Consider the following 19,525-nt stretch of genomic DNA (forward strand, 5'->3'; position numbering starts at 1 on the left):
TGCAGATCAGTAGACTTGTTTCCTTGTTGCAACTCCAAACCCTTCCGTTGACCGAGATCAAACCTTCATCAAGGGAAAGCCCAGGATGGAACATATAGTGAAGCATTGCATTGAAGCTCCATAGGGAGTCGTTGGGCTACTTGCTTAATTTGAAACCAAAGGACCCAACAGGACACCACAGAGGAAAGGGAAGGGTTTTACCAAACTTTGGATTCGGCCAGGGGAACTCAACAGGGGAGCACAGATTAATGGGAAGGGCTGAACTGAAGTTTGGATTCGGCAAGAGGACGCAACAGCTGTACAGAAAAATGGGAAAAGCAACACAGACGTTTGGCTTCAGCGAGGGGACGCAATGACTGTACAGAAGAATGGAAAAGGCTTAACCCAATTTGCTTCAGCAAGGGGACTTAACAGCTGATCAGATAAATGGGAAAGGCTCCATTGAAGTTTGCCTTCGGCAAGAGGACACAACGGCTGTACAGAAGAATGGGAAAGGCTTCACCAAAATGTGGCTTTGGCCAAGGCACGCTACAGGGCAGCACAGAAACACAGAAGAATGGGAAGGGCTTCACCAAAATTGCCTTCAGCAAGGGGACGCAACAGCTGTACAGAAGAATGGGAATGGCTTCAGCAAAGTTTGGCTTCGGCAAGTGAACACGATGGCTGTACAGAAGAATGGGAAAGGCTTCACCAAAGTTTGGCTTCAGCAAGTAAACACAATGGCTATACAGAAGAATGGGAAAGGCTTCACCAAAGTTTGGCTTCGGCAAGGGAACGCGATGGCTGTACAGAAGAATGGGAAAGGCTTCACCGAAGTTTGGCTTCAGCAAGGGAACCCAATGGCTGTACAGAAGAATGGGAAAGGCTTCACCGAAGTTTGGCTTCGGCAAGGGAACGCAATGGCTGTACAGAAGAATGGGAATGCTTCACCGAAGTTTGGCTTCGGCAAGGGAACATAATGGCTGCACAGAAGAATGGGAAAGGCTTCACCGAAGTTTGGCTTCAGCAAGGGAACGCAATGGCTGTACAGAAGAATGGGAAAGGCTTCACCGAAGTTTGGCTTCGGCAAGGGAACACAATGGCTGTACAGAAGAATGGGGAGGCTTCACCGAAGTTTGGCTTCGGCAAGGGAACATAATGGCTGTACAGAAGAATGAGAAAGGCTTTACCAAAGTTTGGCTTCAGCAAGGGGATGCAATGGCTGTACAGAAGAATGGGAAAGTCTTCACCGAAGTTTGGCTTTAGCAAGGGAACGCAATGGCTGTACAGAAGAATGGGAAAGGCTTCACCGAAGTTTGGCTTTGGCAAGGGAACGTAATTGCTGTACAGAAGAATGGGAAAGACTTCACCAAAGTTTAGCTTTGGCAAGGGAACGCGATGGCTGTACAGAGGAATGGGAAAGTCTTCACCAAAGTTTGGTTTCATCAAGGGGATGCGATGGCAGCACAGAAGAATGGGAAAGGCTTCACCAAAGTTTGGCTACGGCAAGGGAACGCAATGGCAGCACAGAAGAATGGGAAGGTCTTCACCAAAGTTTGGCTACAGTCAGGTACCCAACAAGACATGATAAAGTTCCCTCATGGTCTAATCATTTTTTCTCATATGGCGTAGCTCATATAATTAATCAAACAGTCTTCAGATTAACACAGGTACACAATTTTTCTCATTCTTGATTTTTATTTATTTTTTCTTTTTGTCAGAGTGAGAGACTTTTTTTCTTTTTTTATTATTACTATCTTCCCATATAAATTCATTAATTCATCAGTTATACATATAATTTCCACCATTAAAATTCAATAAACAGTTCCATTGTTTCTACAAATCAGTGTATACATAAAAATAAAAATTTCAACAAAGAAAAACAAAAATCCTGTCCAACACACACTTGTCAACATACATACTTACTCATTCATACATGTTATATACACTCCTATTTACAACCCAAAACAATTTCTAAGGTTGAGGTAACACAGGTATTAATCGTGAATTTCCACGCCAGGTCTACGCGTTTCGGTGGGCTTGGACCACCTTCCTCAGGACCAACACAGAAAAAGTTTTCTCCTCAACTTGTGTGTACAGGATATCTGAAATTACAAATATAACATAATGTACATGTTTCAAGTTTGTAACCAAAGGACAGTTTGAATTAATCTAACATGTTTCCTTAGCCTAGCACTTTGTGACTGCTGTGAGGCATCAAATTACACCAAAAAATTCCCCACACCACCATAGTGTGAGATAACTATATGAATAAAAAGGTTTGGGTTTTTTATTTTTAAGTCTTCTATAACCCAACCTCAATAAGATTTATGGTTCAATAATTGTCATATTTTCTCTTCGTATTGCCCTCAAAAGGCCTCGGCCCAGGTCTATTTGGATGATCTTAATCAAGGTGTGTAAACTTTTCATCTAGGTGAGTCAAGGTCTAAATATCTTCTCACCTTTGATCTCAATGTGATCAAGTATATGGTGTGTGCTCCTATTTCATCCCTCCTGCACTTTGGTCAGGATTTTTCAATTTCTTGGATGCTTGAAATATACGTGCCTATAAATGGAGTCATCTGATTTTTTTAGAACACATACTATATATCTGTATGGAGATGGTTAGTTTTAGTTTACCAAACTTTTATTTTACCCCAGATTAAATCGGGTCCACAAGTTAAAAGTGGCTATATTCGTCAATATTCCTCTCGCAGGTAGCAGTAGGGGGAATTTTTCTATAATAGGGAAGGCTCCGGTTTTATTCTGAAAGTCAAATTAAAATATATCGATGTAACTGATTTTAAATTAGATGCCTCCTTTCCATAGTGATTTCATACGTGATGTCATTTTAACTGACCTTTTAATCCGCTGTTGGTTTATCCTCTATAGATTGCAGTCTTCAAATTTTATCAGATGCCAAATTGTTTTCATTTATTTCCACAGACTCTCAATCAATGGGCTGAAAATAAGGAATGAATGAATTGATATTTAGATATTAACGGTGCATATAGTATATATCTCCAAAAAGGGGATTGCACCATGTTTCTTTATATGTAGTTTGCTCCAACATTTAGTTGAAAAGTTGGGGCATAAACTATTTGGCAATTATAACTCAATATGCTGTATATGGAGCTGACTTGGATTCTCCTTAGCTACATGGTCTATATCTAAAGGACATTATTGTGCCAAGGTAGTTAGATCTCATGATTTATGTATGGATATGTTCCCTATTGCTCTGTATCTAATATAGGATGTCTTGCTCATACTATCTCTGCTTACGTGGGACCCTGATGTGCTTACATTACTATTCTAATGCATGTATCAGCCTGGGTGTCACAACGATCATTTCCAGTAATATTAGTGAACTGCTGTGTTTCAGTTTTGAAAACACACTTCACTATCCCTGACTATTAGATGTGAACACATTTAGAATTTGGAGGAGTGTCTCTGTGTACTCTGAGGGACCGTGACAAAGAGGGCATGAAAAAGCTAAAATTGGATCATAATTTCAAAATTGGCCCTAACAAGGGCCCCCCAAATTAGGTTTGTGACCAGCACACACAACACGTGGGAGGAAGTTCAATTGTGCTTGCAGTTTACACGTTGAATGAGGTTTCACGGACGCTCTGCTTCTTGTGGGAGAGGACAGACGGACAATCTGCTGCTCCAGAGCGGAGTGCTCGGTTCTGTAGGCCTGGGCGGTCGTTTTGCGGAGCTTTGCGTAGCGCGACTTCGCAAATTCAGCCCACCCCTGCGCCTTCGAGACCATCTTTGGAATTCAGCTTCAGTGGATAATAAGCCTTTGCCATGGATGGCCCTGTAGGTGATGCGGAGTGCCCTGAAGGCAGAGTCTGACTGTGAGGCGTCAATAACGCACCTGCAGCACAGTCCATAAAATAAATGTATAGGCAGTTCTTGTTCATAGATCGAGGACTGATAGGGAGCCAGTTCATTTACTGGGGGAAGAAGGATGAGGAGAGTGAGGGAAAGAGGAACTATAGGGTTGAGGTAGAAGTGGAAGGCTCGTCTTCATGCTTTGTGAGGCTGAAGAGTACTGTTGTTCTAAATTCTCCACATCAATGTATTACATCACCTGTCAGTGAAAATAGAACTCAGTGCGCCAATGAATCTGATGTGGCAATCTCTTGATCACATGCAAATTCTGGCAAGGCCTGAGCGGAGTTTTATCCTTCTGAGGAAGATACAATGTATGACCCATTGCTTTGGGCCACAGCATCAATTTCTATTTATTTGCAGCAACACGAATGTAAACGCTGTGGCAGAAAGCACTACATAAATTTTAATTTCCGTTTGGCGAGGTCCCTCACTGGAGAGCCGAGCTGTGCATGATCGATGCGGATAGAGAGCGAGGCCCAGCCACCCCGGGGTGCCCTGCTTCATGACGTGTGGCCGGCTAGTAAGATTACACAGAAGGCACATTATCTGCATGATCTCTGTAAACACACCAAGGTTTACCTCTCGCACGCGCCGGCTCCTCGTTAGATAAATATAATGATGGTGTCCGCCGCGTGCCAGCCATGTTTGCCAGCAGCCTTCAAAAAACATGCCAGGTTACAATCTTCACGAGAAACAGCCAACCTCTAAGAAAGGAACGGCCACAGAGCTTGGCAAATGGCGTTGCTGGAAGGAGCCCTCTGTACATCATTGTTAAAGCCAGAGGTCAACAGGAAATCGCTGATTGACCGGAAGTGTGGTGACATTCTGAGATCTTAAAGAGAGGAAACTCATTAATACACTAAGGGGGCCCAACGCTGATGGGTTCTCTTTGATGAAACTGTGCATTTTGGAATACAGACCGGGAAGTGTTGTATTTCTTCACTTTTCTTCTTGTGTGACTCTTAATGAGAGATACTGTATGTTCAAGACCAAGTTTGACATGTAACAATTGTATATTCACGAAACCTTTGGGAGTTTATGTGCAGCGGAACTACACCGTTGTCCTAAACGTAGCTGTAAGCAAAAAAAACCCAAAAGTTCCATATGTAGTAGGATTACTTTAGTGTTAGCGCTTGTATGGAAACTTCTCCAGCCCCCCTGAAAGAGATGAAATGCGTGTACGGCTGGCATGAGAGGAGCTCACAGTAACTGAAGGGGAAAGGTCGGTGTACAGTGCCTTCACTTGCCCTCCAACCAGGAAACAGAAACAGTACAGGTAGGTAGGTGTGCTCTACCCAGGACAGTGCATCTGAACATAAAATGGCAGACAAGAGGGACACTTTTGGAGAATGAGCAGACATAACTAACTTCAATATAGTGCGGTCTGCAGCCCACCCTTTAGATAGGGAAAAGGGGCCGACAAGAAACACACTGGTTACAAACAGCTGCGGCTGGAGGAGCTTGGGGTCTTGTGCATGGTGCTCCTGCAATGGTAAAATAGACAATAGCGTGGTCGATTGGGCTCAGTTTGGTGGCGTGGCTGTACTTGATTCTGTCGCTGGCAGTGAATATTGGGTCCAGCATGTGGCCTGTGCTGTGTGGGGGGGGGGGGGTCAGTGACCAGTTGGGTGAGGCCGAAGTTGCTCATGCTGCCTAGGTGGTTGGCGGTGTTGGTGTCTTGGAGGTTGTCGAAGTGGAAGTTGAGGTCACCAAGGATGTTGAAGAGTTTGCCGCCAATGGTGAGCAGGGCAATGCATTTGGGAATGTGTTGCACAAGCCAGGGCGTGGGGCATGGAAGTGTTGACACGCTCAGTCATGCCATTGGCTTCAGGATGATAAAGGGCAGTTTTTCTGTGCATTATACTTTTATTCGTCGAAAATTCTTCCACCTCTTTTGAAGTGAGTTCTACCCCATTATCAATTTACAAGATTGAAGGATAACCTTCTCTACCATATAACTCATCAAGAAAGCCAATGAGATTATGTGTCTCAACAGAATGCACAATGTCTGTCTCCAGCCACTGTGAGTACCTTTCGGTGCAGCTCATAATATAATGGTCCACACTAGGCATGCACATGGGACTCACAATTTCCAGAGCTTGTTATTCCCAGTGCCCAGACGGTAATTGAGGCAAACCCATAGGTTGAGTTCTACATTTCAAATTCCTATCACTGTTCAATCACTTACTACAAATCATAATCATTCTCTCAACCATCAAATCCAAATCCTGCCACTATTAATCATCATTAATTCTTTCTTTATTTTTAGAAATGTCTAAATGATTCTCATGGGCTTTAGAAACTATACAATTTCTTAAACTTGTTGGAGGCGCAAACCTACCACCTCTCAACAGTAAGCCATACTTTAAAGAAACTTCATCTTTAACATTCCAAAACACCTTAAAGATTCATCACATGCATTTTTAGCCATCCAACCAGCATTAAATACAATTATAACCTTTTGTAAGATTTGATCATTTTTCAACTCATTGAAGGATTCCTCCTCAAGTATGATACCACCGCCACGTCCCAAACTTTCATTTCCTCCCCATAAGACTCACTATCAAAAGCATCACCCAGGATTTTCTCATCCATATCATAATCTTACATAACCTCGAAAAACAATCAGTCAACGGATTCTTTGCTCCCGGAACATATGCTGAGTTGAACACAAATTCTTGATGAGATACCAACCATTTACTTATCCTACATGATACTGAATCAATACATTTGTTCATAAAAATTTTCTTCAAGGGTTTGTGGTCAGTTTTATTCTTGATGACATTTACCTACAGCAACGTCCTCAATTTGCTTCCAGCCCAATAAATAGCCTAGGCTTCTTTCTCTATGAGGGAATAATTCATCGCCACTCCCTTCAACCCTTTGGAAATAAACATAATAGACTTCTCTTGGCCATCAATTATTTGCACGAGAATAGCTCCCAAGTCTTTAGAGCTGGCATCTGTCAACATCATAGGTTTCTGACTTGGCTCAAAACTACTTAATCAGAAACAAATAAAGGAGGAATCCTGCGGATATAAAATATCTACGAGATGAGGGGGTACCTATAGAAAAAAGACTTCCTTTTCTAAAAAAGACCCCTCACTCACCAACCAAGTTGGTGACATGCTTCATCATTGGGGTCCTCGGGACTCCGTGTAGGACGTGCATCCAGGTGTGATTGCGGGTGGCATGGTTTGGCGTAAGTATGACTAGAGCCAGCACCCTTCCCTATGGTGTCCATGAGGCACAACTAAAGCTAATTTCTAATTGTTCCTTTCACAGAGGTCTGGAAGGTTGCCACACTGTAAGTACACGGTGTGGTTCGCAATTGACCCAGAGTAGGGTGCACCTTAGCGTGTGCATACCGCTCGGGCCACTGTACTAGGTCCTGATGAAAACCTGGTAGTATCACGCACAGGTTGAAACATGTAGACCGCCACAATCACTTTCTTAGCTATAGACACCACAGGTCAATTTACCCTAATTTGGTGTCTCACAATTGTTTTTAAGCATTGCCATATTGCTCCATATTAAACTTTTAGGGAGTTAAAGACAATTTTTAACCTCCCCTTTTCACTCATTTATACCACTGTTGTGAATAATCCTGCTCCACTGTAATCAGGTGTTGAAGCACACCCGAGTGGCATTCGGCTACTCGGGTGGGACCCCAATGATGAAGCTTGTCACCAACTAGGTTGGTGAGTGAGGGGTCTTTTTAGAAAAGGAAGTCTTTCCTTTTTAGGTCTCGCTCATCGTTAGCAGCGGGCATGCGCTGCTCTCACCATGGAAGGGCCTTTTGGAATCAATACGGATTCCAAAGTGTGCACGCGGACGGACAGAACATGTGCACACGAGGACTGGACGCTTCACTGGCGGCGTGACACACTGGGGACTTTTTTTTGGGCTCGGCATGCGCTGTGTTTTTTTTATGTTGTTTCCCGCCTCCCCGCGTTGTAAAAAAGCCTCTGAAAGGCTCTGATGAGAGCCCCTTTATTTGCAGAGCAGTCCTCTTTTACTTTAGGGACTGCTCTTGTTTATTTAATTACTTTGCCATTTATTTCATTATTTTGCCACGTGAGCCTGCGTCCGCGCTTGCCGTTTATTTAATTATTTTGCCGTGTGAGCCTGTGTCCACGCTTGCTGTTTATTTAATTATTTAGCCGCGCAAGCCTGTGAGCCTGCGTCCGCGCTTGCCTTTTATTTAATTATTTTGCTGCGCGAGCCGCCTTCACTTTGCGGCCATGCTTGTTATTTCCATTGCAGGACTTCACCGAAGGACAATATTAAAATGTCGTGGTTTTCAAATACTCCTGCTTTAGACATTTTGGGCTCACGGCCATCAAAGTCAGTCTGAGGCTGCCTAACAGCAAACACACAAGTCTCACGGTATTTTCCTGGGTTGTCTCTCGTTTTATGGTTCCCTGTATCCTTGGTCTTGGGCTGGGTCGACGTCCCCAGTCCTTGGACGGGTCTCTAAGCTAGTAGTACAAATCTCTTCATGAAGTGCATCCTGCTATAGATGCTGCTTTCCCCAGGTTTTCTCTCCTTCACCGTTCGGTCCGCGTCGTGCAACCAGGGGGTAGTGCCCCACTCACCACCACCAATACCCCTCTCAACATGGATGTGGAACTGCGGTCCTGCTCCAATACAGATCTAACCCATAAAACCAGTACTAAAGCAGATTATATATTATTTAGCACACTGCACCTCACACTAGCGTATAACGGGACCAATGCACATGTAAAGATAAACTACTTGTTTCATCAGTTACAAATACGCAATTAAGTCTTGTCATCATTTGGAAACCATATTTTTACTTACAACTGTCTATGTGCTCTCTCTAGCTCGTGATAAAATCATATAACTAGGCGACACTCCGCAATGGCCACCTCTGTCTCTTCATATGCAAAACTGAGACAGTCAGCAGCCAATATTCCTGGAAGTGCGTGTTACCGTAACAACAATGGATGCCCAGAGATGTATGTTTGCGCTTCCATGTGCCTGGGTGTGATTCTGTGTGTTCCCTCCTATGTGCCCTCATGTGTGTCTGTTTGTATGTGTGGGCATGTGGGTGTGTCTCTGTGCCATAGCGCGGATGTCTGCTCGTGTACGTGTTCATGTATGTGCATGGAAATGCCTGTGTGCGTGTGCGAGTACATGCATGCTAGGCTGCAATGGGCGATATTTAATGTAAATATGGTAAGCTAGGCTCTGTCTGGAAGGTGGGTGGGGGTGCCTAATATTCACCCTCATTCATTCCTTCATTCACTCATTCCACCAATAGATCAGTGTACTGCTTGGCCACAGATGGGGAAGGCTCCATTACGGAGGGGATGGAGGGAGAAGGGGAGGGGGCCTGGGAAGGGGCGCTGTGCAGCACCGTGCGTGTACTGGAGCCTTTCTGTACTAGCAGAACCCACTCTGCTTGGGGATGCGCCCATCGTCAGCCATGAACTAAATCAACACCCCCCTCATCATATTTCCCACCTGAGAGTTCCTACGTTAAATCTCCCCACATATTTTGCTTCTGTATATATTCCCCTCTATTCTCCCAGCTCTATTGTTTTCCCTAATACATCCTCGTCAACCCATCTTCCGTCTACGGGCACTCTTCAATGTCCTTCCTCCTACACCGTCCCAGGTAGCCTCCCTCTTACATTTTCATCCATGTTTCATTTCTAGTCTTATATTTACTTTATAAATTGTATTTCCCATTCGCAGAATTAAAATTCGACCATAGTCTTTGCTCCGTTCGATATCCTTGTTTATATTGGTATCGTTCAATTTCTTTCCTGACCGTCATTCTGACCCGAGCCCTATTTGGCCTTATTGACGTTATACACTGCTATATTTCACTACGTTTATTGCCTCTATTATCGCCCTTGTTTTTCCAACTTTGTATTTCGCCTTATACTTCCCACCTTATATCCTCACCATTGTATTTTCTCCCTTATATTTCCACTCTTACATTTGGAGTCTTTATTTTCAAATCATTTTTCCACCCTTAGAACTGCACCTTGATATGTCCTTCTTTAGTTTCCACACACAGTCTTCACCTCCACACTCACAACTCACCTCTGACTTTAATGTGACCATGTCTGTATTTGCATCTATGTGTGTGTGTGTCTGTGCTGGCACGTGTATCTCAGCGGGAGTCTCAATGTGTGTCTGTCTGCCTTTGTGTGTGTCTGCATATGTGTCTCTATGTGTGTCTCTGTGCGAGCATGAATGTATGTGTGTCTGTGTGTGTCTGTGCATATGTCTGCATGTGTGCCTAGCTGCGAGTGTGTATGTATGTGTCTATAAGTGTGTGTTTAAGTGCGTTTGTTAGCATCTGCGTGTCTGTAATTCTGTCTGCCTGTATATCTGCATGTCTCAGTGAGATTCTGAATGAGTGTGTGTGGTTCACGAGCGTGTGCGCCGCCTCTCTTCCTTTGTTGTTCCAAATCTGGAGCGCACGGCACCCAGGGCTGCCAACGATGACCTCCTTGTGCAAAAAGTTGTAATAATTTCATTGATAAGCCTGGGCAGCAGTTTGCCTTACGTTCAGTCAGTGGTGTCTTCTTTACAACCCCGCTCTTCCGTTGTCCGTGGTGCCTTGTTTACCTCCCACCCCCCATAGCTCAAGCAAAACACTTAAAAGGTCCCAAAGGCGAGATCTATTGGCTATGCCAATGTATGTTTCTATGGGTACCCCCTCATCTCGTAGATATTTTATATCCATGGATTACTCCACTATTTGTTTAGGATTCATATCCCAGGGGGACTGGAAGTATCCCTTGAAAAACCCTCACTCTCTATTTTGTTAATCAAAACTACTTAAACCAGGTGCTTACATTCAATAAGATTTCAAACAATTGTATTCCTCTTTACACAATTGATCCCAAACAACATCATTTCCCTTTCTTTCCCTTTCTCATGCATTTGCTCTTATCAGCAAACTTGGCAAATTTCCCAAGAAACTTCAAGAGCTCTGTTTTGTTAGTGAGGTTCGGCTTGTCATTTATGGTATTCACCAGATACTTCTTGGGTTGTAATCCCTCAGCAAAGATATAAATACCCAAATATTCAGTTTTGAACTGACTGAATTTACATTTCTCCAACATCAGAGTAAGTTCAGTAGATTCCAATCTGCGAAACGACCTCACACAACTCCATGTCATGTTCTTCAGCATTACTTCCATACACTAAGACATCAAACTGATAAATATTAATCATTGGAGCACCCTTCAGCACTCTGTCAATTGCTCTCTGGAAAACAGAGAAAGCTAAATTTAAAGGGCATTCTCACATACTTAAAAATACTAAAAAGGAGTAGCAAAAGACATCAGCACTTGAGACTGAGGATGTAGCTTGATTTGATGTTACACAGATGTTAGGTCAAAGGAAGAAAAATGTTGGTATAACCCAAGGAGATCAATATTTCTGTTATGTTGGGCAGAGGATAATGATCCCCAACCACACATTTATTTAACTCTCTGAGATCTATGCACAATCTTGCTTCCCCATTAGCTTTGTGTACCATAACGCCTGGAGCCACGACTAAGACACTTCCACTTTCTCAATAATGCAATTTTAATTTAACTCCTTAGTCTCCTGAGCCATGTCATTCTTCACCAAAAGCGGAACGTTCCTCCCCTTACTCACTTTAGATATAGACTCAGGTTTGAGTTTAATGAAATGAATATTGTATTTCAGGCAACTTAATTCTTTTTTAAAAACACCAAGAAAAGACTTTTCATACCATGAACATGAATCATGAATTACACTAACTCTTTCATTCAGCCTTACAGTGGGTGATTCGTTAAGATCAAGATATACTATCAAATCCTTTTTTATGGAACCAACTAATAACGGAATCTCCTTTTATTTAAACATATATCTTTCTTGCAGCTAACTACCACTAAACTCCATGCAACCATTCAAATATCTCATCAACTTAATTGATTTACTTTTGTACCCTTTTGGTTTTATCTCTTGCCTGAACAGGTTCACCTTCCCTTTCAATTTAGTGTCGAAGAAATCCTTGGGACTCTAGGTAATCTTAGCTCCTGAATCAAACATCATTTTAACTGGTGCGCCTTCAATGAGTACTTGGCCAAAAGGTCCTTCCTTCTCATACACATTTATCTGTAGGATAACTTCATCACAAACTTCCTCAGATGCGTAATCAGCCTCTCTTACTTCTTGCTTGTCCCTTCTAGACCTACAATTGGTAGTAAAATGACCTTTTTGTCCACACTTTCAACAATGAGCTATCCATCATGGACACTCTTTACACTATCACATCTAAAACATTTGCCATGAACTTTCTATTAATATTCAGGTTCATTGTTTTCAAAGACCCTTGTCTTTACAACACAAATTCTATCACCAGCACCTATTTCATGAAGAACATTCTCTTTTTGCTGGTCTCCACTCATGTCATGGAATGTTCCTAGGTTTTGGCAATAATCAAAACTTCCTTAAGAAAGGGGTCATCCTTCTGCTGCATAAATGTACTTCAGACATCATCTTCCACGTTTTTTAATTACTTACTACCATTTTGGTATTCACAGATTGTACTTACTCATTTTGGTATTCACAGAATGCACTTACCCATTTTTGTATTCACAGAAGGCACTTACTCATTGATGAGTAAGTGCCTTCTGTGAATACCAAAATGAGTAAGTGCATTCTGTGAATACCAAAATGAGTAAGTGCATTGATTCATCTAAAAAAATTCTAATAACTTGTTTTTTCTATAGCTGTTAATTCCACATTTGCGACATTTCTAGGAACTGTAAATGACAAGTTTTACTATTACTCAATTTAATGGTACTCAGTTTACCACACATCTGAGTCACGATAAGAGTCATTTCCACTAAAAGAGTCTCTACTGGAGCAACTACCACCACAGTGTACATGCAAGAGTTGAAGATGGAGCCAGTGCTGACCATATAGACACAGGTGCTTTTCCCATGCACAAGAGTACAGAAAGGTGCCTTAGGTATTTTCACTGCCTGCTAAACCTGTTAAATGTGTCAGGGTGTATGATGATGATCACCATGATGCCTGTGCTAATTCTTAAGAGGGCCCACACTTGAGTGTGGATGTGCGGTAGCCTTGTGTGTCCCTATAACGCTTTGCACTTCTCTAGTTGTGTTTCTACAAAGGAAGCAGCTATATTAAGATGTCTTGCTCTATTATACAGGGTGAAGCTTTGGGCAGATGCATTTGGAGGCGAAGTCTACTCAATTGTAACAAAATATTCAGGATCACTCTTGCTGCAGAAGGTAGGACACTCTATTTTTCTACATTAAGGTTTTCTATTTCTTTTGTGTTTTACTTTCTTGTTGATTTAGTTAATCGATGCATAAATGTTAACAGTTTTAATATAATGGCTTACCCACATTTCCAGATATTAAAAACCTCAGACATATTTTATTTTGGATGACGTGAAAGTGATGTATCACGACTAAAATAAAGTTTCAGTTCCAATTTACAGTAGATAATAAGACATTCCACATTGGTCAAATTACCTTCGTGGTTATTACCCTTGCTAAAACAATCAAACAGAAAATAAGGGAAACCTGTCATCTAATGTTTCTTATTTGCTTCCCTATACCATGTAACACTGTATGATATTCTTTGAAGAATGGTACATTTCATTCTACTCATGGTATCAAAGCATGGGATTTTTCGTGCTTTTCCCCTTTTCAAATAGAGCTGGGGAACTACAAGATGGACATGACATCCTTTGGGCCAGGCCAACCAGTGGAAGGAGCATCTAATGTCTTTTGGTGAATGTCCTTTATGCACCAAGCAATATATGAGTTTATTAGAATGGGTTGTCAGCTTTTCTGCATACAATTATTCAGCACTTAGTCAATTTAATTTAGAATGAATTAGGTAATGCTTTTGACAGAATACTGGGAAGAAACCTTTTGAACACCAGTTCTACTCTATCAAGTGGAAACTATCTATAAGTATCTGTTTCGATTGTTTCGACCTGTAGCAGCACCCCCTCCCCCCACACCCCTAGCGCCTTCAGACCCTCAGGGGTGAGTAGTGCGCTCTATAAATTCCTTGAATGATTGATTCATTGATGCAATATCTTCATTTATTAAATATCTATGTTGTAAAATCCTGGCATGTATAATACTCATGTATTTAAACCCTTTGGGACACCAACTAATATATCTAAATTTCACTCCCCCGAACACTGCATATTTAGAAGAAATAATTATGATGTATTTGTATTTGCTATATGTTGAGTTTTTATTATCAAATCCACAATACTGACTCCCAAGATATTGTCAAGGGAAGAAGATGTGGAGTTAAGAATAGTAAATCTATACTTCCTTCTCAGTGTGACCATATGTTCAGAGCGATATTCTGGAGTCAATATATGTGCAGGTCTATATTATTTTTATAAATCTTTTTTATTGCACAAATTAAATATTACATTGCAATGACATTGCTTTCCACGACATTGTACATTAAGACATAGTCCAACAATGGGCAGACAGTGTCAACTATTGTATCTTTCATATATCTTAATATCCCCGTCTCGGTATTTCTTCTTCCACTGATCACGAGTAACTGGCATGCAAATCATTCTGCTGTATTCATTCCACATTTCCCAAACCTTGGTCCATTTATTGAAACATCCCCTACTCTCATAGACCGCCCTCTCTGCCAGCATGCACCTCCATATCCCCCTTCCACTCTCTCAGTAGCCACCACTTTGGTTATTTAATCATGTCAACATTGTGTACATTTCGCATACAGGATATCACTGCCTCCCAATATTCCTGAAGCACCGGGCATCCCCATAGCATGTGGAAAATGGTGCCCTCCTGCCCACACTCCCAAGAGCATAGCGCTGAGTCAGACGTCCCCATTTTAACTAATGTTGTGCAGGCGCAGTAGGTTCTGTGTAAAATCGTAAGCAGTATTAATCTAAACCGAGAGTGCATGGCCCCTCCCTAGAGGAGGCCATAGCCTCATGCCATTCTTCCTTCCCTAGGTGTCCCACGTCCTCCTCCCAGTGATCCCGAAGGCTTGACAGGAGTTCAGGGGAGTTATTTAGAATTTCACGATAAGTTAGTGAGATCTCCCTCTTCTCCATAAATTTGTCCAACAGTCTATCTTCCAACAGGGAGGACTCAGGAAGCTCCTCTCCTTTCGGCAGTGTCCCTCTTAACGCCTGACTGACCTGGAGTAAACAAAAGGCCTCCGAATGTGCCTGCTGATAATACCTCTGCAGGACCTTACCATTCCCTCCCACCCATAGGTCACCTACCCTCTTATTTGTCGAAACCCTGCTTTCTGGCCAATGGTCTCAGTTTCGAGGTGTCCCACAGCGGTGTCACCCTTGTGATCTTATCCCGCCAGCCCATGGTGGTCAGTGCCTCCTGCCAGAGCTGCAACGTGACTGAAGTCAGGCCAGGGAATAAGCCATCTTACTTCCACCTTAGATCGCTCTGAGATAGCTCCCAGTTGCATATTGCAGCGATCCATTCTATATACCGGCTCATCTGTGAGATGGGCCGCCAAGTAGTATTTCTGGAGGGCTGAGGGGGCTTTCCATCATTACACCAGCTTTTGGTCAATTTTGGGAGAGAGATCCTGGGAGAACCTCCTTCCCAAAGGAGTGTACGAACTACAGCATCTACCGACCGAGAGTCTGCAGGCGGCACCGTATGCAGAGTATTGTGGTGCACTTAAAGAAAGCAGGGCAAGACCATCATTTTAAAGAGTGATGCTCTTCCTAAGAGGGATAACGGCAGGGACCTCTCGTGTTGACCATCATTTCGTAACCGCAACAGTGGGGGTTCTAGGTTGCATTCATAAAAAACCTTAGGGTCTCTGGTTATATAGATCCCAAGATAGTGGAACCCCTCAGTTACTATTCTTACTGCACAATCTTTGGGAAGGCATGGAGGACCACCCCATAGTACATAGATTAATGACTTTTCCCAGTTGATAGTGTATACCGAGTATTAACGATACAAGTCAAATATGTGCAGTATTCTGTGGAGCATATCACTCAGGCTTGCTATACACAACAGGTTGTCGTCTGCATAGAGGGAAATCCTGTCTTCCCTCTCCATGGACCACCACAGCCCCCTGATCAGGGACTCACCCCATATACATACAGCCAAGCGTTCCTGCACCAGTGCAAAGATCAGCTGGGAAGGGGATAGCCCTGCCTCATGCCCCATTGCACAGGAACATTTTTGATGTGCCTCCATTTGCTGTCCCTCGCACCAGCAGGTCAGAGTATAGGATTCTTATCCAGGCTAAAAACTGAGGCCCAAATCTCTGTTCGGCGTACGTGAATGGCCACTCCACCATATCTAGTGCCATCTGCACGTCCAATAAAACCACTGCGGTATCATGATGGATATCTGCTGTGCTGCCCAACACTCTCTGCAGATGTCTTAAGTTAAGCACGGTATTCCTTCCAGGCATAAAGCCGGATTGGTCAGGATGGATCAACAACTGTATAACTTGGGCCAGTCGGGTCGCCAACAATTTTGCAAGTAGTTTAATTTCTGCATTTAGCAGTGAAATCGGCCTATAAGAGGCACATTCCTGCGGGGGATTACCCTCCTTGTGGAACACAACTATATTGGCCATCCTTTGATCTCTCGGCAGAAATCCGACCTCATAACTCTCTCGAAAAACCTTTAGGAGCAGGGGTGCTATTTTAGCTGCCGTACGTTGGTACAGCTTGATGAGCAGGCTGTTTGGACTTCCTACCTTTCTCAAGTTCAGTGCCCGAATGACTGGGGCGACCTCATTTTCTGTACGATACGGTTCAAGGAGGTCTCTGTTGTCAGACATAAGACTTGGCAACAGAAAATTCGCCAGGAGCTCCCACACCTCCTCAATTGTAGCCATGGAGGACGGGGTATACAATCGCCTATAATACTCTGAGAAGGAGTCCACTATACCCTGTTAATCCTGAATTTGGGGACCATCCTCCCCTCTCACTTCATACACCCATCTCAACGCCACTTCTCGTCATGCTAGGAGTCTGCTCGCTCTATCTCCTTCCTCATAGAGGTTGTGCTAAGTCGCTCGGTTTCTGGCCCTGACTGCCTCATCTGCTACATCTCTCAACTCCCTCCGCTTGAGAGTAAGGCGATGTCGTACTGGCTCACTATCATCTGAGACCAGGTGGGTCTCCAAGTCCAGGATCTCTCGCTCCAGAGTTTCCAACTTAGATCTCTTTTCTTTTCTGTGATCCGCCACTAGGGAGATTCCCTGACCCCTGATGACTGTCTTGAATGCCTCCCACAGTACACCGGCAGATTCCACTCTTCCCTTATTCTCTTAATAGAGTGGTCAGTGGCTTCCTGGAGTCCTGTTCTGATATGGGGCACTTTAAGACACCACAGGCCAATCCCCCTCATACGAAACTGGCATGGGGAGCCTTGTCCATCAGTCACACATACAGGGGAGCAGCCCGAAATGCCCGAGCCAAATAATGGGCATCATGAAAACAGAGGAGCTGATGGGCTAGTGTGAATATATAGTCAATATGTGATAAGCTGCCCTGTGCTCCTGAGTGAAAGCTGTATTGGCACATTGTGGGGTTGAGGGCCCTCCAAGTGTCCGTAAGTCTCATCGCAGACATAAAGTCTGCCAAAGTTGTACCAGAGTGTCCTTGCTGGAGTGCGGGCCACCGGTCGGCAGTGTGAGAGAGGGCTGCATTACATTTTCTCCCCAGAAGCAATCTTCCCTCTGAGAGGCTAAGGAGCAGGGCCCCTAAATCCGGGAGTACCCAAGCTTGTAATTTCGGGGGTATGTTAAGCAAGATTATGTTGAATAGCTGTCCCTCTCTGTGACTGCCACAAAGCACCTGTGAGTGTCATGCGCAACCTGTTGGACCATAAATGGGAGGGAGGAGCGTATGAGAATGTCCACACCTCTAGAACTTCTTGTGTATCCTGTATGAGCCACCATGTTGTACCCCCATCTGTTAATTGCCCCTTACATTAAGCCTTGGAGATGCATCTCTTGTAGCAGGACCACTTCGGGAGAGTGACTTTTTAGATATTGCAGGATCACTCCCCTTTTGATTTTATCCACCAAACCATTCACATTCCAGGAAAGGATTTTAAAACTTATTGTCGACCCAATAGATGTCATCTGTCTTGGCCATATGGGTTAGTCTGCTAGGATGGGGATTGTTCACCTGCCTCATATGGGCATAGAGGGGGAAAACCCACAGCCACATTTGTCCCTGCCGTCATGGGGGCCCCTCGTCTTCCCCCAAGCGTGGGCCTACCGGAGAACCTCCAGATATCACTTTTGCCCTCAAACTGGGATGGAGTAGCAGTAGAAATGGCCAGAGGGACTGGGCGTCTTTTGAAGAGTGTCATTGCTTAATCAATAGCATTGTCAGCCCTTCACACCAACACTGCAATCGGTAAGGTGTTGATAAACAATGACATACTAAATTGCCAGTTGTAACCCTCCCTTTAGGAAATGCACATTAACCCATATGTATTATGTTCAGAACATATGATGACGTTACTTTGACCGATATCTAAGAATATAATTTCCGAGCAGCATTGTTAAACAAAATACAATGAATGTTAATTATGATGATATATTGTTTCACTAGCTATGGAATTACCACCATTTTATCCTCATTAATTGTTCCCAAGAATTCTCCTTTGTGTGAATTTTGTGACCAAAGAAAACAAAATCAGTACCATGACAATCACGTTGACAAGTTTTGGTTAATGTCATGTCTCTGATAAAATGTTCAATTTATATTCAGGTCGTGGAGTGACAAAAGCTTCCATTCCTTTTCCTGATGACCTGAATATTATCATTGAAAGTGAAAATCTTTTTTGTGGTATAAATTTTGATTTTGATATTAGCTAATAGGATATTTAGAATTCTTGGGAGATTGTTTGAAGTTGTTTTACCGTTTTCTCTAACAGACAATCTTTGATACTTTTTGTTTCATTTGAAAGATCAGTGAACTATCGTCTGCCCTGTGAGTTTGCTTTAGTGCACAGTCTGAGCAAAGCCATTGGCAATTGCTCCGGATATTATTGAATTGGCATATGAATGTCTGAGGCTGAAAAGAATTGGAATACTATCGGATGAAACATTCAGCCTTTTCATGCTAAGCAATTTCTGTTTATGATATTAGGCTTTCAGAGTTTTGTTTTCCAATCTAGAAGTTGATATGGAATGTAAATCGTATTTATTATACTATACAAGTATCACATTTTGTAAATAAATAGGCATCATTTGGTAGAGTATGTGTTGCTTGGATTAAGGTGCCAGATATCTTGTAGTGGTGGCATATCAATAATATTCAGTCTCCAAGAGACCGTTGCCTGATCTGAAATGCAACTTCAGAAGATCTTAGGATCAGAAGAGGTTGTGATTAAGCTCCTAGAAACCAGTATAACATACATACACAAGTGTAAGAACTAGGGACGGTACTAAACATGAACTGTTTCTGAGTACAATACTGTAACGTCTATAAGTGGATATTTCTAACGACAACATGCAGACTCATGTGGAATTGTATAAAATATGTACTTGTCCAAGGGACAGGATGCTTCAGAAATTGACGTGCCCTGTAAATAAATAGTCTTGTCAGTCTTGGTACCATGCAGCGAGG

General features: G+C 43.0%; 1 protein-coding gene across 1 annotated transcript in view; it reads left to right on the forward strand.

Moving 5' to 3' along the window:
- Positions 1–19,525, forward strand: part of CACNA2D4 (calcium voltage-gated channel auxiliary subunit alpha2delta 4) — a 924,019-nt gene that overhangs the window by 18,446 nt on the left and 886,048 nt on the right. The window contains exon 2 of the mRNA XM_078673672.1: positions 13,076–13,157. Within this exon, the coding sequence (XP_078529798.1) occupies positions 13,076–13,157 (82 nt within the window). The remainder of the gene's footprint in view (positions 1–13,075; positions 13,158–19,525) is intronic.

Source organism: Lissotriton helveticus, chromosome 1_1, assembly GCF_964261635.1.
Source record: "Lissotriton helveticus chromosome 1_1, aLisHel1.1, whole genome shotgun sequence".
In the NCBI taxonomy this organism is placed as follows: domain Eukaryota; kingdom Metazoa; phylum Chordata; class Amphibia; order Caudata; family Salamandridae; genus Lissotriton; species Lissotriton helveticus.